Consider the following 21,573-nt stretch of genomic DNA (forward strand, 5'->3'; position numbering starts at 1 on the left):
TTGCCGGAGAACTGATCTCCCCAGACAGGTTCGTCCTCGTCGTGGAGTGATGAAACCTCGCCTCCGCTGTTGACCGGTGGACCATTGTCCTCTGCTGGGCCGGCGGTGGGTTCCCCCTTGTTGTTGTCCTCGCTGACCGGGCTGGAGTCTTGCTCTGGTAGGGGGTCGGTAGAAGCCTGGGGGTCCACCTCATGTAGACCGCACATCCGGGTCCTTCGTGTCCGGGCTCTGGTCGACATGGTGGTGGGCACTGTTCTGGGGTGACAGCGTCTTTCGGCCGCCAACAATGCACAGTCCGTTCCGATTAATACTGCTACCGGGAGGTTTTCGACTACCCCCACGGTCATCGTACATTTCCCCCAGGTGGAGGTTAGTTCGATGGTAGCGGTCGGATATTGTCTAGTCTCCCCATGTACACAAGTGACTCCTACTGTTTTTCAAGGAGGGGACCGTGCATCAACTCTGTTTTTACGAGTGTTACGGAGCTCCCTGAGTCTAACAATGCTGCCATGTCGTGCTTATTAGCTGTTACTGGAGTGAGTGTGGATGCAGTTGCGTCCTCCGCCCAGCAGGCGGTCGCAAGCGCACACTGTCGGGACAGGTGGTTATATGTTCTCGCTCCAGAGAGAGAGAGAGAGAGAGAGAGAGAGAGACAGGTACCTGAATCCACTGTGAACTCTCAGGGCGACGTCTCTTGTGGTCCACAACTGTCTGACCTCCATATAGTCGTCCACCAGGTCTGTGTGTCTGTGATGTTCTATCCTCTCAGCCTGGAAACGCCCTGACACACACACACACACACACACACACACACACACACACACACACACACACACACACACACACACACACACACACACACACACACACACACACACACACACACACACACACACACACACACACACACACACACACACACACACACACACACACACACACACACACACACACACACACACACACACACACACACACACACACACACACACACACACACACACACACACACACACACACACAAAGAAGATATATACCAATTTCCTCTCATTCCATGCATTCGGTAGAAAGCTATCAGGCGAAACCTAAAGGCAGTATCAGAATAAATCAGTATCTATCTTCTTGTCTGATTCAGGAGAAGGTTTTGGTCTTTAGATGTAGACCTCCTGGGCCATATTGTGATTTAAATTAATAGTTCATTGAATGACACTCCCCTGTCTAAAAGTAGAATGGAGGTCTATGGAGAAACCAAGACACTCCTCTGACTAAAAGTATAATGGAGCTCTATGGAGAAACGATGACACGCCCCTGACTAAAAGTATAATGGAGCTATATGGAGAAACCATGACACGCCCCTGTCTAAAAGTATAATGGAGTTCTATGGAGAAACCACAGCACTCCCCTGACTAAAAGTTATTTCAAAGAAAACATCTGGATGTCATTTTGCCAAATCAGCATGGCTGTGAGTGAGTCCACCATTTACATAATCTAGCTTTGGCATGGATTGATTGTTTAGATTGCTAGCATGGCTAACAAATGCAAATATATTGTAGTCTGCCCCGTCGTTCTGACCAGAATTATGTTTCTTTTTTGCTTCATTGATGCATGTGTAGCAGGTATATATAGGTTATATACTAATATGTTGTATTCCACAAAGAATCCCTCCCTAACGTTTTATTTTAAATTGTTTATTATTATCTTTTACTCGTAGCCTTTTATTTTGAAATCGTCACTTCCTGCCGAAGTGACGTTTTTCCCCTTGCACCTCCCCTCTCGCGCCAGACTATCTGGAATGCTGACAGGGGTAAGACGTGCTTTCAGTGTCTGTAAATATATCAGGTCTAAAAGAACGTATGATGGTTAAAATATTGTAAATAGGTTGTCGGGCAATGAACCGGAGTTGTATATAGAGGTAACTGTGTTAATGATGAACAATTCTGCACTTGTTGTAATGTGGTGGCGAACTGTTGCAAGGACATGTGGTTGAGCTAGAAGTAATGGCTGAGCAAAATGTTGTAGGCCTCGTTCTGACAGCGTGACTTGTTTCCCCCATTGTAGCCTATGCAAGCTGTTGACGCCATCTGCTGGCCAAGTGTGTTGATATGTGCCCTGTTTGAATGTCTTCAACAGGTAATTTGAGATATCTTATTGTATTGTTTCATCATAAATGTGTTATTTCAATGTTTGATTAAAAATGGTGGGCAGACTATCTGGAATGCTGACAGGGCCTATGCAAGCTGTTGACGCCATCTGCTGGCCAAGTGTGTTGATATGTGCCCTGTTTGAATGTCTTCAACAGAATTAAATACTGAAATGGATCACAACTGTCTCATCACTTCCCATGCACGACGACGACTTTAAAGAGGATGGACTTAGACTAGTTACAGTGGTGCCAGTGACCGGATACGCAAGAACCAACGCCAGCTTGGTCACCGGGAGGTCGTCGAACAGAACTACAGAAGAAAGATGCTGTGATCACTAAACATTTTTTTTGCAATGAGGGTCAAGGCCAGCTTGATCATCGGAGGTCGGAGGAAGAGGAGGAAGAAGAAGAAAAGAAAGGTTCCATTGAGATGGCTGTATTTGTGTCGAAGTGACTGTGTCACAGTTGAGAGGACATCGTGTTCTTTCCAAGAAGAAGAGAGAAGAGGACATCGTGTTCTTTCTAAAAAAGGAGGACACGTGTTCTTTCTAAAAAAGGAGGACACCGTGTTCTTTCTAGAAAAAGGAGGACATCGTGTTCTTTCTAGAAAAGAGGACATCGTGTTCTTTTTGAAAAAGGAGGACAGTAGAGTTGTTGAAGAGGACTGGTGGTCAGTTTTTGTTTTTCTGTTTTGTTAAAAGTGCTGAAGCATTTGGAGTTTTTTTTGTGATTAATGGAATATGTATAATTTTTTTCCCTTCTTTCCTGATAGCTCGTTTTGTAGTGAGAGAAGGAAGATGGATCCCTATGTCGTAGAGGGGAGTTCATACATTTTTTTTGATATTGGTTTATATACATGTACATAGTATAATTGGGAATATGGTTATATGGCAGTGAGCAGAGCCTGGAATTTTATTGTCATGTCACTGGAACTCTCTGCTTTGGTGCAGAGCTGGTGCCCTACAGTATACAGAGTCGGGAACTCTCTGTCATGTCACAGGGATTCTGTGCTTTGTGCAGAGGCCAATTTTTTTTTTTTGATTTCTCACGCTCCTTGATTTCCACGTCCTGTGTTTGTATCTTGAGTGTTTAGGTTGGAGGGCAGGTTGCCGTAGTTGCTGCAGTTAGCTCACACCGTGTGGTCAAGGGGCAGTATACTATAGTGACTGCGGTTAACTTTTGCAGGGCAGTGTACTGTAGCGGCTGCGGTTAGCTCACACCGTAGAAACCGACGTTGTCTAGGTCAATGGGCAGTATACTGTAGTTGCTGCAGTTAGTGCATATTTGTTTAGTCTATGTACACTTTTGTCTTGCGATGTGTCACTGTAAGTAGTGTTACTGCATGTACTCACAAGTAGGATATGGGACTCAAGTGGGCCGGGTATAGGTTTGGTGTATAAGGCACCAAGCGATTCTAGGAGGGACATAGGACTGTACACCCTTTTGTTTTCTCTGAACCTGTTTGACAGGTAGCTTCTAGCTGATTCTGAAGATACGTTTCTTCATGTAGACCCGTGCCGGTTCTGACGTGTGTTGGAGGTCCCTGTTAGTGTGTGTCATGTCCTGTAGGTTCGGGATTTTAGCGGAATTCAGGGGGGGGGAGTATGTAGCAGGTATATATAGGTTATATACTAATATGTTGTATTCCACAAAGAATCCCTCCCTAACGTTTTATTTTAAATTGTTTATTATTATCTTTTACTCGTAGCCTTTTATTTTGAAATAGTCACTTCCTGCCGAAGTGACGTTTTTCCCCTTGCACCTCCCCTCTCGCGCCAGACTATCTGGAATGCTGACAGGGGTAAGACGTGCTTTCAGTGTCTGTAAATATATCAGGTCTAAAAGAACGTATGATGGTTAAAATATTGTAAATAGGTTGTCGGGCAATGAACCGGAGTTGTATATAGAGGTAACTGTGTTAATGATGAACAATTCTGCACTTGTTGTAATGTGGTGGCGAACTGTTGCAAGGACATGTGGTTGAGCTAGAAGTAATGGCTGAGCAAAATGTTGTAGGCCTCGTTCTGACAGCGTGACATGTTTCCCCCATTGTAGCCTATGCAAGCTGTTGACGCCATCTGCTGGCCAAGTGTGTTGATATGTGCCCTGTTTGAATGTCTTCAACAGGTAATTTGAGATATCTTATTGTATTGTTTCATCATAAATGTGTTATTTCAATGTTTGATTAAAAATGGTGGGCAGACTATCTGGAATGCTAACAGGGCCTATGCAAGCTGTTGACGCCATCTGCTGGCCAAGTGTGTTGATATGTGCCCTGTTTGAATGTCTTCAACAGAATTAAATACTGAAATGGATCACAACTGTCTCATCACTTCCCATGCACGACGACGACTTTAAAGAGGGTGGACTTAGACTAGTTTCACACGTCCACACTGAGTCTGTGGCGGGCTATACGTGTGCAGATCCATCAATGTCATCACTGACTCCTTCAGTCTGTATCAGACCACGAGATCAGAGATCAGGGCTGAGATCAACGTCAGAGAAGAAGCCAACACCAGATTAGGTCCATGCTGTAGCTAAATTAAGGTTTACCAGCTAGACGCCTTAATCTCTCTCTGGAGCACAGCCCACACAGCAGAACAACATTCACTACAAACTCTGTATCTTGTGTAAACAGTGCATCCAGTGGGCAGTTAAAGAAATGCGCCAACATTATGGGAAATGTCCATCTTCTCCTCGTTCGTCTGCGTTCAGTAGAAAGCTATCCCGCTGCAAGTACAGCATATTGGCCTCTTTAAGGTGGGGCCTGGTGTCTAATGAGGTTTAGGGTTAAGGTAGGGGTGGGTTTATATACACAAGATACCCGGTTTTTAGGGAGTCCCATGGCAGAACAGTGCTGTGTTAGAGCAGTGGTTCTCAAAGTTGGGCTTGGGGACCCCCAGGGGTCCTGAAGGGGATTCCAGGGATCCCCAGCTAAATGAGGAGTAGTTTGGCTATTACTTAATTCAGTAGAAGTTAACCCAATACAATAATGTACAAGACTATATCTAAGAATATCTATTCTATTATCTATTCTATTCTATTATCTCTCTACACTTACATTGAGACAGATTTTGAATTCTGGACTAAAGGACATCTAACAACAGTAATATAGTGAGACATGGCTCTAGGAGCTGCTTGTAGTCATTGGGTCTCATTCCCGAAAATTTTTCAAAGATATATTCTGGAAGACTTATCTTGGAACCACTGAGACATAATCTATGACAAGTACACTCTGAGTCCTGAATGTGCTGGTAATATGTCTTAAGTGGCTGAAAAGGTCGCACAAATTATATTATCTGATATCTGCTTGGAGAATGGCATTCTGTCTTAAACTCTAAAGCGCGTTCCTGTTCAGCTCATTTGCATACAAAACAACGCCTCCATAGCTCCTTATAAGGCAACTGGTGACGCAGCTGTGTGAAATGGAATGGCGGAAGTGCTTTGCGAGTCTTGCGAGCTGCGTGATTACGAAACCTAGCGTCAGTCAGTGCCAATCAGAGAGCGTCTCAGAGAAATGCGGCTAGGTTTCGTAATCACGCTTGCGCCCATCAAAACTAGATTAGATTAATGTATTGGCATCATATACAGCTCGCGGTACACACCTGCCGCAGCGCGCGTGCACAAACACACACGCGCGTGCGCGCGCGCGCAGTACTGTATATGAATGAATGAATGACATAATATATATAGCCTACGGCGGGCGTAATGAATGAACACAGTATGGCTTATTATTCTTAAATTAAGCCTATAGGCTACTGTTCATTCGTAGGTGCACACAAGACTTGTTATGGAATATTAATGCAGTCTATTTCCACCGATTAGCTTTAGTTCTTATTTATTTATCCACTGTCATTTCAGTGTTGGTGTATAGGCTATATAGTGTATTTCAATATAAGTTTAATTGATTAATGATATATTCGAAGGAATGCAGGTTTATAGCTATATCAACCCCCTCCAATGTACAGTAAATTACCAAGTATGGTTGTCAATATTCCAATGTACAGTTTTGCTTGTACAGTGTAAGTCTATCCCCCACCCACCCCTCCTACCCAACCTCCTCCATCAGTTTCTACGTCAAATGTACTCTCTTTTCTGGACTCTTTTTGTATCACAAACAGTACTGTATTTGCAAATCTGGTAGGCTATGTCATAAATGTATAGATGTAGCAGTACTGTCTATCTGTGTCGTGTGTGTCATATATGTTATGATGAATTGAAAATGGGGGACCCTGATGTAAACAAGACGAAATTCTTTCTCTGGTCTGCATCCCCTTATGTCAGGGCTATTCAACTAAATTGTTCAGGGGGCCACATTGTCAGAAACCCAAGGGGCCAGGGGCCGGACTGCCACGGCGCCTCCCTGTGCTATGAATATATGTACACTTGACACAACACGCAACCACATTTTCACAACTTTTATTTAACTACATTGCAAAAGTAGTATACTTTTCAAAAAAAGTGCTTCATTTATGTGCCACATCTGCAACATCTCCTGCAGAAAGTGCTTCATTTATGACTGTGCAACAACTGCAACATCTCCTCTTCAACATTTCAATATAAAAATTAAATAAAAAACAAACAAGTGCATGATGTGCATCTGAACATTCTAACATCAACACTTGAACAAAAAAACACATTTATAGTGCAGCTGAGCTTATGAAAAAGTGCTTCATGTCTGTGCAACAACAGCAAATCACAGCATCTTATTAGCACTTATTGTCCACTCTTAACTCTCAAACAACAGGGGGGTGGGGGAATCACTATGAGAACACAGTCTGTCAAGTTATAATAACATTTTAAATTAGTCAATCAATCATGAGATTTGATCATGGGCTGAGAGCATATTTAAGTGTGCACTCTTAAATCTGCTCTCAGCCACGATCAAATAAGATCTCAGAAAAGTTTGGGGACTCCCACTCCCAGCCCTAATATGTCTTAAATGGGCCGAAATCTGGCTAAGACGAAATATTTTGTTGTAACTTTGTTCGGGAATGAGACCCATTGACCTACTAGAGTCCATTACATACAGGGGCGTTTGTTACTTTAATGAAAGTATTTTGCATTCAATGGGTCTCATTCCCCTGTCTAAAAGTAGAATGGAGCTCTATGGAGAAACCATGACACTCCTCTGACTAAAAGTATAATGGAGCTCTATGGAGAAACGATGACACGCCCCTGACTAAAAGTATAATGGGGCTATATGGAGAAACCATGACACGCCCCTGTCTAAAAGTATAATGGAGTTCTATGGAGAAACCACAGCACTCCCCTGATTAAAAGTTATTTCAAAGAAAACATCTGGATGTCATTTTGCCAAATCAGCATGGCTGTGAGTGAGTCCACCATTTACATAATCTAGCTTTGGCATGGATTGATTGTTTAGATTGCTAGCATGGCTAATGTGGTAACATTGACTGTGTATTTCATAACTAATATGTGTGTATAAATTAGAAAACCAAAATGCAAGAAGCCTGGTGTTGCTGAAGCGGAGTGTGACATGCTGGGAGAGGTTTCAGACAACCCCCACTCTAAACAAATGTACTCAACTATTTGGAACAGAAGGAAAACAGCCACTTAACCCCCACTCGTGTGACTGAGTACTGTATGTAAATGTAGTCACACTCAGCTGGGAGCAGAGTTCAGCAGCAGATAGCCTAACAGATTACAGGCAGAGAAACACAGACCTAACTTGCTTTTGCTAAAGGTTCATGGAAACTAATTCATAAACAAGATCATATTAATTAAACTGACTTAGTAGATAAAAGGTATTTGAATATCATTTAGAATGTCAATCTGGTTATGAAGGTAATAGAGTGTCATTTCATATATGTAAACCATATAAGCTTTAAATCATAGTTGTAATACAAAGTGTCAGTCTGGTAAATAAGGGTTGGTGCTGGCTCCTGTGGACTATTTGGTATTAACCTAGAAGCAATGACTGTACTGGGTTAATGCTAGATAGTCCATAGATTCATTACACAAACCATGTATATGGGAAAATCAAATAATATAAAGGGAATGTTAAAATGTCTGATTCATCCCAGAGGGGAGAAAATTAGCCTCTCCCTCCTTATCAGCAAAGGATGGGACCCCCTCGCTGTTGATACTAGAAGAAGACACCGACGAGGAAATCAGTGGGGGCGGACCGCCCTCCAGAAGACAAACCTAATTGGACCAACGTATTATTATAATGTGCTACTATTGGTGGAAATCAGAGTATAAATAAGAATGTATTGATGAGAGAGAGGCCAGGCCAGACAGATATACCCAACCCCAGGGGTTTTCTGGTCTCCACCAGCTCCACAGACTGTACTCTTGCCATGATGTAAACTGTATGGAATAATCACTGTTTGTTGTGATATAGAGTAAGATGCCTATCTTAGACCAGGTTTAACTATGTGGTGGCAAAAGGAGTAGTCTATTCCATTGATAAACATGACTACTTTTATGTGCAGACTTGTTTTGATGTGAGAGCCACCGTGAATGGGCTATAATTATGTAAACCTCATCAATCCTTTTGTACATCATGTCTTATGTAAAATGATGAATAATCCCTGTATGTAACTGCTGCATTTTCACCTTTGGGCCTCTGTGCAATAAATATATGAGTTTGAATTAGAACTCTGTGGTCTTGACTGCACGTTTATTCCTTGCCGGCTATATTTGAAGTCAGATGAGGAGACCATTCTATCATTTATGATCTTTCCTCCTTCCAGATAGCAACCTCATTGTACTGTAAATAACCTTAGGTATGTGCTTAGAATATACCACAGAATGGTGCATCGTGACCCGTTCTATGATGTCCCACGTAGAAGATGTGTAGTTAGTGGGCTTGGGATGGCTAGCTGCTCAGTGCCACGGCCCCTACGCATCTGGGGCATGAAGAAATAAAGCCGGGGTTGGGGTATAGTCATTATAAGGTATTACAGTTGCAGAGTTTTGCTGTCTGGAAGGGGAGAACGGGAGAATTTGGTCGTGTGGCCACTAGTTGGGGCCTGGGGTGGGTGTTGTTTTTTGCGTACAGAGATGGTGGAGCGGTGATTAGATAGACTGTCCAAAGATAAAGGGGGCGCGCTTGTTGTCCAGTAAATATGCAGCCATGAGCTGTAATGGCTGTGTGATTATTCAGAGGCAGGAGGCCGCTTTCGGCCCGCTTGCTTAGGGGTTTAGGGTAGTGAATGCGGGCAGCGTGTTTAATGCCATGCCTATGTGTACGGGGGGATAGTACTTTTTTATTTTTGTTGTTGTTGTTTAAGTGTGGCGGCCCGACGATTAGTTATTGGTCATATTTAGGGACAGGCTAGGGCTGATGTTAGGGGCGCTAATTATGGAATGGAGTGACAGAGTTTCACGGTTAGGAGGTTGTGTCGGATTACAAAGACCTAAGATAAGGGACAGTACGGCGGATTTGTATGAGTGACTGGTGAATGTAATAGCTGAGGTGATCCAAGCACATAATTTAGGGACAGATAATTACTTAAGATGGAAGTGAGGCGTGGAGCGGTAGAACGTAGATAGTCACAGAAAGGCAGGCAGATTGGGACTGTGAGGTGCTATGGACAGTGGTGGCAAATGCAGTGTAGTCAAAAAGAGAAGATTAGGGTTAGGTAAAAAGTATGATAAGTGTGAAAGTGGGATACTATACCCGGCTAGTGGGTCTCGATTTTATTATTAAATATATGACTGGGCTTGTCGCTATGAGACTGTGTATGCCGCGGTGGTTTAGGAGAAATATGGGGTTTTGGCTTGTGGACACCAGAGGATGTTCGAAATATAAATTTGGGATACTAGTTTGTTCTATATCTCCACGATAGGCGAAGGTCGATGGTGGGGAAGGACGGTCAGTATGCATTTTAGAAAGTCGGCATACCCAGGGTCTTGTATGTTATAAGTGTTGCGCCATATGTAATCGACGCCTCGTACGGGGAGTTGGTTTTTTGTATAAATGTATGTGATCATAGCAAGCTTGGCCGGTTTGTTATGTTGTTAAACGTGGATCAGAACGGTATACGAGTCTGTGGCGAATCATATTGGAAGTTGGGGCTAGCTGGTTAGCTGTGGAGGTAGCCACGGTAATCTATGGACGTTACGGCGGCGATGTTAAAGATTTGACGGAAGGTGGTCTGAGGTATGGGTGTCGAGAGGCAAGTCGAGTGGTACGCTGATGTAATTGTGGCCGTCTTAGTGTTCATATTTAATGCAGTGATAATTGTGTACAGTGTTGTTGTGGAAACGGGTGTCGCCGGTTGATGACGTGGTTGTGTTGAGAACATCCTGGCACTATGGGGCCAGGCGGAGAACGGGTAGGAGCAGTGGTTTATGATTCGTTTTGGACTGTGGTACGGCACTTATTAACATAGGAGTTTTAAATTTCTTTTGCTAGAGTTGTTGTTTAAATATGTGAGTAGTTTAGTTAAGATTGGTATAGTACTGAGCGAACTGGATGGATGCGCAGGTCTTGAACGCATATAGGAACATCACATAACGCGCGGATCTTGGAGAGTGTTGAACCATCACATCATGCTGGCTAGCTGCTTAGCTGGTATGAGCGTTTGTGGGGTGACGCCGTGATAAGGGCTCGTGCAATGTTATGAGTAGAAGCGGCGTAGTGGCGTTGGGTAAGGGATGTTGGTGCGTAGAGCGATTGTTTAATAATAACGTTGATTGAGAGTTATTTGCAAAAGTAGGTCGCTTCTGACGTCATATTGTGGGAGCTCGGAAGGGGAGGACCGCGGTGCATCTCTGGGAGGAAAGTAGGGCTGGCTAGGCTATTAGCTTGCATGCGGCTGTTCTGTGAAATTGCGGGCAGCATGTGTGTGTGGCGGAGTTTTGGAAGTAACGATTAGGAGGGGTTAGAGTGTGCGGTGGACGTCGTGGCGATGTATTAGAACCAAACGGAGTATTTTTTGGTGGAAGTAGTAGTTTGTCGCAATATACATCGTTTGCTCTGACGTTTGCTGATGCGCATGCGCGTTGGTACGGGAGGTATTCTGGAGTCGCGAGGCGATGTTCCATTCACTTGCTCAGGGGACGATGGTGAGTGTTTATATTTTTGCTGTGTTATATGGGTATTCTAGAAGTGGTTCTGTTTCTGTTGTTACTTCAGGTGTGTGTAACAAGGGGGGATGGGTGTACATGTGTGATGATTAGATTATGGGAGATAGTCATGGGGGAGGAATTCAATGAGGGTTTATACTGCAGACAATGCAGTGAGTCTATCAGTAGAGAATGAATACATTGCTTGTATCTAGCTAAACTCACAATTTAGCTACTATGGGTAAATGTATAATTTAATAATGGGAACAATATATATACATTAAGTCTGTTGGGGAAGCAATGTGGTGTTTTACTCAAGTATGCCCTTACCAAGGGGGGTAGTTTGGGAGTGGATAGACTTAATACAACTGCAGTAGGATCAAATATCACATGTGTACAGAGTATCATTCAGGGGCAGACCCGGCTTAAAACAATTGAGGCTTGGCACATTTGAAACCTCGTCTGGGAGTTTGTATGGAAAAATGTTGTTTTATTTCTTGAACGAGTGGCCTTTGATGAAATGTTTGTGAAATGTTTGTGTTTGTAAAATTACTTAAAAGATGTGTTAAATGGCGGTTAGGTGGCCGAGCGGAGATTGCGTTCGTCACCAGCCCCGGAGCTGTGAGCTCGATTCGCCTGTTCGAATCCAGCTCACAGCTCCGGGGTTGTCACCAGCTTGGCTGGCCGTCTGCACTGATACAATTGGCTGTATCAGAGGGTGGGAGAAGCTGGCGGGGTGGGTCCGGGTCGTTGTAAACAGCGACTCCTACAGTTTGGTCGGGGCGCCTGCTAAGCGCGGATTGGACGTGAGGGGGATAGTGTGGTCCTCCCACACGCTACGCCCTCTCAATGAGAATCCGCGCTGCCAGGTGAAAAGAAGCGGTGATTGGCTGGACGTGTGTCGGAGGAAGCACGTGGTAGCCTCCACTCTCCCAGATGATCTGACTGTGGGGGGTAAGTGCGCAGCGATCAGGAAGGGACTGGGAATTGGCATACGACTAACATTGGGATGGGAGAAAATCGGAGGAAAATGGAGGGGGAAAAAGACCAAAAAAAAAAAAAAAAAATGTGTTAAATTGTAATTTTTAAATCTGTTTAGGTTGTGAAATTGTTCTGAAAGATGTTTTAGTATAGATAAGTGATGTTGTGTTTATGCTTGTTTAGATTGTTAAATCTTTAATGCACTGTTGATTTACATAGGCTGATGTTACATTGAAGTTTGATACACGCCCAGTCATAAAGGAGGATAATTTAGTGACGGGGGACTTGTTTATATGTTTTTTTAATGATTAAATGATTGTGTTTACAATAATTGTAATAATTTGCTATTTAGTCCGTAGTTTCTCTGTGTTTGGCTGTTGTTAAGTAGTGGCAAATGTGTGTTAATTTTAACTCTAGGGGACAGCTGCCCCTGGAGGGAAAAAGCGTGTGAAATTAACCCGTTGTTGTTTACAGGAAGATCAACAGGAGGGTTGCTTTAGAATTAGGTCACAAAGTGCTGAAGGGGATGGGGTCCATCTGTTGGTTTATAGATAGCAATTTGGGTAAACCTGTTGTTTATGGTATGCAACTGTTGTTTATGATCACTGTTACAGACCCCAGGGGCAGTAGGGGTCAGAGGTGAAGATTGCAGAGGGCAGTTGGTGGAAGATAACAGTAGAGGTATTTTTACAACAGGGAGACGAAACGTGAGCATGCTGGCCATAGAGGGTGACAGGAAGTGGAGACAGTTGGCGACTAATTCAGGAGGAACAGCTGAGGGAGATGTGAGCAAGGTAATTAGAATAGGAGTCAGTTTCAGATGCAGTTATGACATTGAAATGGCTAACTATTTGATTGAAGGAATAGGTTGTGGTTTATCTCGGTTCTAGTAGGCCGGGGTGACTTCAGGTTGAGAAGGGGTACTAGACCTTTCTTAGAATGAGAGTAGGGGAGCAGAAAATGAGTGTAGACTGAGTTAGAAGTAGAAGAGGGAGAAACAACTAACCATTGTTTGTCTGTATGTTGGTTGATTAACGAGTTGTATGAGAGAGAGTTTGAAAGTATTTGTTTATGATATGTGTAATATATGTTGGAAGCGATGGTGTTTGCAGAGGAAAATGTTAAATGATCAGAGTGACTGTGGAAGATTGAGATGTTGTCTGTTTTTGTGTGTCTTTTTGATTTCAGTGAGTGATTGGGCTGTTGATGGCAGGTCGTAACATGATTCTATTATCTGGTTAAAGCCTAACAATAGCATACCAAGCTCACTACAGGATGTTAGATCTTGTGTCAGGATCAAATACCAGCTGTGAGAACCAGCAGACCACATTTAATATTTGATAATGAATAGTAAGGCTGTTATCTTGTCCATCTGAATAGAAAATCAAAACACTTGGTTTATACTACAAATAGAAACTGGAATTATTATCGCTTATTATTTGGTATCATTTGTTTGAATGAAGGAGTTTATTTAGTTTCATATCATTTGATTTGATTTCTTTTGAATGTTTTAGTCAGTATATGTATGGATGAGGTATTGAATTTAAATTTTTTGATTTATTTTCTTTTTTAATCTTTGATTGTGTGGACTGAAATGTGTTTGAATGGAGCCTGTAGGAGAGACTGCTGAAAACGGAGGTGTTAGGTCATGATGACATGACTGCTTTGTTCAGTGATGTGTGGAATGTGTGTTTGTGAGAGTCACCACGGAGTGAAAAGGCTGAGAGCATGTGATTCATTTAGTTCTTTTTGTTCCTTTTAAAGTTTGTTTTTAAATATGCGTGGATATTTCACTAGTGTTTATTGAGATGTATGGCTTTGGTTAATTTCTTTTTCTTTTGTGTTTTATCTATTTTTTCATGATCTGGGAGAGGACTGGTGCAGTTTTGTGGAAGCGGGAAATACATCAGGACAGGATGTCAAAGGAGCTAAGTAGTTCATTTTCACGTTTGTATGGATTTGTCAAAATGGCTTCTCTTACAAGTATGTTGAATTGTTGTGTAATCAGAATTTGCATTGTGCTTTTGTCTTCACAGCTCAGTGGGTGGGGGAAATACGAAACAGCCCAGGACACATGATCAATACATTACATTAGGAATACGACACAGTAATGTAGAACTTCAGTGTTTCCCTGTTTCTTTTCAGTCCGATGGTGGTTGATTACCAATTTGTCCAAAGAGGATTCTTGTATACGGAAACCCCCGCCCCGCTACAGAACCCCTGAGGGGGGGCCAGGTTGAATTTATGTGAACAGATGTGGTACAAGTTTTGGAAAAATGTTCAGGCTAATGAGAACCATCTGCGACAGGTTGTCATGGGATAAAAGATGACTAGACCGGAGGCATGTAACCTGGCCTGAAACATGGCTGCAGCTGTTAGCTGCTAGGCACAAAGGAGGGGTCCGGAGCCGGTCTGAGGGCTGAGCAGAAAATGTGTGGACGAGATCCTCTGAGGAATTGTGATATTTGGTTGGGCTGTAGGGAACAGGGAAGATGACTGAACAGATACTGATGGTCTTTGTTTTGTGCACATTTGATTTGATAGGAAGCACAGGCAAAGGGCGGATAGATTAACACAACGCAGGGATAAGGTAAGGACATACACATAGATTAGGGAAGATAGGCGCTAGGTTAAGTAGTGAACACTTTTTTTATCCTTGGGTGTTATGTCTGCTTGCCCTGCCCATAGAGCTGTGGAGACCAAGGTGGTGAGATTGTATGACCAGGGATGGTCATAAGGGGGGAGGATAGATGAGAAAGCCAATAATTGATTATTATTGATGAATTATGCAAAATGTGATTGAACTATTTTTAAGAAAGAATTAGCAGGAAGAAAATATGAATGAAAAGTGATGCTAATGTGTGTTTTCTCTCAACCAGATCATCTAAAGAGTGTGGGAACAAACGTTCCTGTAGATTAAGAATACTGGGTATTAAATTTGTGATTTTTAGATTAAAATTGTGATTTTTAGATTAAAATTATGTTTAATTGTTTTCAACATATTCAAAGTTTTTGTTTACAAAGAAAAAGTAGGCCTCTGGCTATGAACCCTGAGGAGCAAAAGCCCATTGATGATATGTACCAAAGAATAATGAGAAAAAATTTAAATTGAGAAAAAAAAATTATGGTTTTTGATATTATGGTAAATTGTATGGTTAGTATGTATAGAAATCAAGTCATGTACTGGTTTATGACAATATTAATTGCCAAAGGGAGGAATGTGGTAACATTGACTGTGTATTTCATAACTAATATGTGTGTATAAATTAGAAAACCAAAATGCAAGAAGCCTGGTGTTGCTGAAGTGTGACATGCTGGGAGAGGTTTCAGACAACCCCCACTCTAAACAAATGTACTCAACTATTTGGAACAGAAGGAAAACAGCCACTTAACCCCCACTCGTGTGACTGAGTACTGTATGTAAATGTAGTCACACTCAGCTGGGAGCAGAGTTCAGCAGCAGATAGCCTAACAGATTACAGGCAGAGAAACACAGACCTAACTTGCTTTTGCTAAAGGTTCATGGAAACTAATTCATAAACAAGATCATATTAATTAAACTGACTTAGTAGATAAAAGGTATTTGAATATCATTTAGAATGTCAATCTGGTTATGAAGGTAATAGAGTGTCATTTCATATATGTGTGGCCAGCTGGGGGGTATTGTGGGTGTGGATCTGGCGTCGGCGTGTATTTCAGCCTGACCGGATGGCGGCTGAAACAAACACTGCTAGTTGGGAACGGGCGATGGCAGCAGCATTAATTTCCCCACGCATGTTACCAGACGAGAGAGAGTGTGGCGAGTAAATACTCAAGTGTCCTGGTGAGTAATTTAACTATAGTGTAAAGAGTTTATCATTATGGCATTATCATGTCGCTAGGTTTAGGTGCACTGACAAGTTGTTTATACCATGTTTGGTCTTCCCCAGGGAACGACAGACTGTGAACAGCGACGAGGCGGGGCGTTGTGCTTGCGCCTGGCGATACCAAGGTATCGCTCGCTCCGTTTGTTTGTGGTTACATGCACAGACTGTTGGGTATAAATAGTATAATACAGACTGTCCTGATTTCCCTCAGGTTGGGGGAATAGTCATACCGTTGCGGTCCGGGTGTGTGCTGGGTGTGGCGTTTGCTACGCCGGGTGTTTCATTCAACGTGTAAGTTTAAGCTCTCTCTCGTTTGTGTCTAGTGCCATGCATTCCATTGTATCGTTATGTGATTATAAGTGTTCGCCGTTTATAGTGTGCAACAAGCAGCATGTTAAGTGTTATATTATGCTTGGATATTCATTGTTCCATTTCCATGTCATAACAGGTGGTGGTCAACAGGTGGTCACTGTTTTTGCTACTTCAGGTTAGGGTGTATGTGAATTCAGTCTGTCTCTCTGTGCGTATTTATACGTGGTGATGGTCTTGTACGAAATTTAACTTACTCTTTCTTTTAACATAGCATTCAATAAAGATAATTATATTAAATATAATTGCTGTGTCTGTCTGTTATATGCCCTAAGCCTCATGGTTACAGTTTGGCGCAGTTGGCAGGATCTAATTTGATTTTGTGACCTAGGCTTCGGGTATTTATGGCAGTACATGGAGAGACAGATTGGATTTGCATACAGGGGGAGGATTTAGGGACAGAGTGGCTAAAAACAGTGACCACACAGCGTCCAAGAAGAGAGGCCGGGGAGTCAGTCAACAGAAGACTATGCCATCACAACAGTCTCCTGCCGGCCGGGTGGACGAGAGGACCATTGGGGAAGTGACGCGACACCGCGGTTTAAGGTGGACTTGTGGGACATAAAAATGAGTGTGAAGGACTTAAGAAGTGAACTGGCTGCTCTGGAAGCCAGAGTGCAGTCTAGTGAAGAGGCCATCAGCCAGTTGAAAAATGAAAATGACTCTTTAGTACAGAGGTTGGACGGGAAGGAATCTCCCTTGTCTACTCAGTCCTCTGGTAATCAGGGGTTGGGGGGGGGTGGGCATGCGGGGGGTGAGAGTCTAGCTGTTGGTCCCAGGGAACGTATTGTATACCTGACACAAGAGAGAAAATGTACAGTGTTCACTGGGGGGTCAAGTGCACATTTTTATGAATGGTTGGATGAAATTAATGCCACTTTGGTCTACCGCTCCTACACTGGAGCTGAAAAGGCAGCGTACATTTATGAGCAGCTGGGGGGGGGAAGCAAGGCAGGAGATAAAGTATCACCCACAGGCTGAACGATCAAATCCAGCACAGGTGTTAGACCTTCTCCGAGAGATATATGGGCAGCCCCCGTCACTCTCTAAGTTACAAAGACAGTTCTTTGGTAGAAGACAGCAGGAAGGGGAGTCTGTCCGGGAATATTCACATGCATTACTGGCTGTCATGGAAGAGATCAATCACTGTAAGGTGAAGGAGGCGTGGTGCAGCGACTTGGCCTTGCGTGACCAATTTGCAGAAAATGTATCTGATATCAGTCTCCGTCGAGAGTTAAAGAAAACAACTCGGCAGCAACCAACCATGTCGTTTTTTGAGCTCCGTAGAGAAGCTTTTCAGTGGGGGGAGGAAGCGGAGTGCGGGGGAGAGCGTAGGAGGCGGGTGGTGGGTTCCTGTGAGAAGGTGGAGGCCACGCCAGTAGAGGCTAGTATGGTTACCGCTGCGATGGAGGTGAAGCCTGAACCTACGCTCGCTAAAGTGTTAGATATGTTACAAAGACAACAGGTTTTAATTGATGATTTATCACAAACAGTTTCAACCACTTGGCAGGCATTAGGGTTCAGGAGAACAGATGCCCGTAAATGGCAGCCGCGATACGATGCCTCAGGGCAGCCTATTTGTTTTAAGTGTCAGAAAGCTGGCCATATCGCACGATTCTGTATGGCCCCACGGCCTAGCCGTAATCAAGACCCTTGGTCTCCTGCTTCGGCCGCAGGGAGGGAGGGGGCAGCCCAGATATCGGAGCAGCATGCAGGGAAACTGTCTCCCTCTGTGGTGAAGAGCCAAACCACGGGTGGAGTACAGCCAGGCTCAGTAACGGTACCCGATATTGATCCACAGGTGTATGAGTGTTTATTAGGGGAGTGTGACACTGGAAGTTTCTATGGGGGGGGTGAAGTTTCAATGTTTAATAGATTCTGGGTCAAATGTTTCAACGGTTACTGAAGGGTTTTTCTTTAAACATCTACTGCCAAGATGGGGTGGGAATTTGGCTGACTGTGGGTGGCTGACATTGAGTGGGGTCCGGGGGTTGAATATCCCATACCTGGGTTACTTCACAATTGATGTGGAGGCGGTGGCGTTGGGCAGGACTATACCGCAGAGGGGTATATTGGTGGTGAAAGACTCAATTGGACAAGCAGAAAAAGAGCGTAAACAAGCAGTGCCAGGCTTGCTTGGGATGAATGTCATTAAGGAATGTTATCAGCTGTTATGCCCTGCGCAGGGTCCTAGCCCACCGCCGCCCCTCCTGAAGGCCCCAGGTTGGCAGACTGCTGTTGCAGCCGGTCAAAGTGAACAAACGGTCATATTGAAAAGGAACATGGTTGCTGCTGCCGTCTCCCCGTTCACGATCCCTGCAGGATCGGTGTGCTTTGTTCCAGCGGCCGGACCTGACAGTCTATGCCTGTCTAGGGCATCGGTACTTGTAGAGCCGTTGGGGTTGGAAGAGGGGAATTTGCCTGCGGGGTTGGTGGTCTCTAGTACCTCTGTAGCAGCCAACGATGGACATCTGGCTGATCCGGTCATTAATGTGGGTTCCTCAGATGTTAGGGTGAAGCCACATCTGGTGGAGGTAGTGGCCGGGGAGGTTCCACAGGAAGTGCAGGTTATGATTAGGGAGCAGCATGGGGTGCAAGGAGAGGAGAGTGAGGATGATGGTGTAATTTGGATTGGTATTGGGTCAGAGGGGGGCTTGGGGGCGGATCCCGGGGAGGGGGGTGCGGAACGGAGCAAGCAGGGTGGTCCGGATGACTCTGGGGAGCAGTCCCATCATTGTGACGGTGGGGCCCGGTCTGAACCGGTGAAACCATGGCCCCACAGGGAACAGAGGGCACCGGAGGAGAGAACCATGCTACCGGTGCAAGTGCGTCAGTCACACCATAGCAATGCGGGTGTGCGTTCGAATCCCTTTAATCTGCCGCGTTCAGCCGTTCGACATCCAGGGGGGAAGAGTGCGGTGCTAGGGGTTGCGGCGTCGCCACTTGGGCGTGGTCGTACGGAGGAGGGGTCCTTTGGGGCCAAAGACGGACTTGGAGATCAGTGGGACCCTGATTCGTTTTCTAGGGGGGTGAGTGTGGCCAGCTGGGGGGTATTGTGGGTGTGGCTCTGGCGTCGGCGTGTATTTCAGCCTGACCGGATGGCGGCTGAAACAAACACTGCTAGTTGGGAACGGGCGATGGCAGCAGCATTAATTTCCCCACGCATGTTACCAGACGAGAGAGAGTGTGGCGAGTAAATACTCAAGTGTCCTGGTGAGTAATTTAACTATAGTGTAAAGAGTTTATCATTATGGCATTATCATGTCGCTAGGTTTAGGTGCACTGACAAGTTGTTTATACCATGTTTGGTCTTCCCCAGGGAACGACAGACTGAACAGCGACGAGGCGGGGCGTTGTGCTTGCGCCTGGCGATACCAATGTATCGCTCGCTCCGTTTGTTTGTGGTTACATGCACAGACTGTTGGGTATAAATAGTATAATACAGACTGTCCTGATTTCCCTCAGGTTGGGGGAATAGTCGTACCGTTGCGGTCCGGGTGTGTGCTGGGTGTGGCGTTTGCTACGCCGGGTGTTTCATTCAACGTGTAAGTTTAAGCTCTCTCTCGTTTGTGTCTAGTGCCATGCATTCCATTGTATCGTTATGTGATTATAAGTGTTCGCCGTTTATAGTGTGCAACAAGCAGCATGTTAAGTGTTATATTATGCTTGGATATTCATTGTTCCATTTCCATGTCATAACAGGTGGTGGTCAACAGGTGGTCACTGTTTTTGCTACTTCAGGTTAGGGTGTATGTGAATTCAGTCTGTCTCTCTGTGCGTATTTATACGTGCTGATGGTCTTGTACGAAATTCAACTTACTCTTTCTTTTAACATAGCATTCAATAAAGATAATTATATTAAATATAATTGCTGTGTCTGTCTGTTATATGCCCTAAGCCTCATGGTTACATATGTAAACCATATAAGCTTTAAATCATAGTTGTAATACAAAGTGTCAGTCTGGTAAATAAGGGTTGGTGCTGGCTCCTGTGGACTATTTGGTATTAACCTAGAAGCAATGACTGTATTGGGTTAATGCTAGATATTCCATAGATTCATTACACAAGCCATGTATATGGGAAAATCAAATAATATAAAGGGAATGTTAAAATGTCTGATTCATCCCAGAGGGGAAAAAATGAGCCTCTCCCTCCTTATCAGCAAAGGATGGGGCCACCAGCAGACCCCCTCGCTGTTGATACTGGAAGAAGACACCGACGAGGAAATCAGTGGGGGCGGACCGCCCTCCAGAAGACAAACCTAATTGGACCAACGTATTATTATAATGTGCTACTATTGGTGGAAATCAGAGTATAAATAAGAATGTATTGATGAGAGAGAGGCCAGGCCAGACAGATATAACGAACCCCAGGGGTTTTCTGGCCTCCACCAGCTCCACAGACTGTACTCTTGCCATGACGTAAGTAAACTGTATGGAATAATCACTGTTTGTTGTGATATAGAGTAAGATGCCTATCTTAGACCAGGTTTAACTATGTGGTGGCAAAAGGAGTAGTCTATTCCATTGATAAACATGACTACTTTTATGTGCATACTTGTTTTGATGTGAGGGCCACCGTGAATGGGCTATAATTATGTAAACCTCATCAATCCTTATGTACATCATGTCTTATGTAAAATGATGAATAAATCCCTGTATGTTACTGCTGCATTTTCACCTTTGGGCCTCTCTGCAATAAATATATGAGTTTGAATTAGAACTCTGTGGTCTTGACTGCACGTTTATTCCTTGCTGGTTATATTTGAAGTCAGATGAGGAGACCATTCCATCATTAAGATCTTTCTTCCTTTCCAGATAACAACCTCATTGTACTGTAATAATCCTTGGGTATGTGCTTAGAATATACCACACTAACAAATGCAAATATATTGTAGCCTGCCCCGTCGTTCTGACCAGAATTATGTTTCTTTTTTGCTTCATTGATGCACGTCCACACTGAGTCTGTGGCCGGCTATACGTGTGCAGATCCATCAATGTCATCACTGACTCCTTCAGTCTGTATCAGACCACGAGATCAGAGATCAGGGCTGAGATCAACGTCAGAGAAGAAGCCAACACCAGATTAGGTCCATGCTGTAGCTAAATTAAGGTTTACCAGCTAGACGCCTTAATCTCTCTCTGGAGCACAGGCCACACAGCAGAACGACATTCA

The 21,573-nt window shown here is 44.0% G+C and overlaps 1 protein-coding gene across 1 annotated transcript in view; it reads right to left on the reverse strand.

Moving 5' to 3' along the window:
* Positions 1-21,573, reverse strand: part of tmem237a (transmembrane protein 237a) — a 49,286-nt gene that overhangs the window by 16,266 nt on the left and 11,447 nt on the right. The window contains exon 5 of the mRNA XM_084310084.1: positions 661-781. Coding sequence (XP_084166210.1) covers positions 661-781 — 121 coding nt within the window. The remainder of the gene's footprint in view (positions 1-660; positions 782-21,573) is intronic.

The sequence above is a fragment of the Notolepis coatsorum genome (assembly GCF_963971535.1).
Source record: "Notolepis coatsorum genome assembly, chromosome: 3".
In the NCBI taxonomy this organism is placed as follows: domain Eukaryota; kingdom Metazoa; phylum Chordata; class Actinopteri; order Aulopiformes; family Paralepididae; genus Notolepis; species Notolepis coatsorum.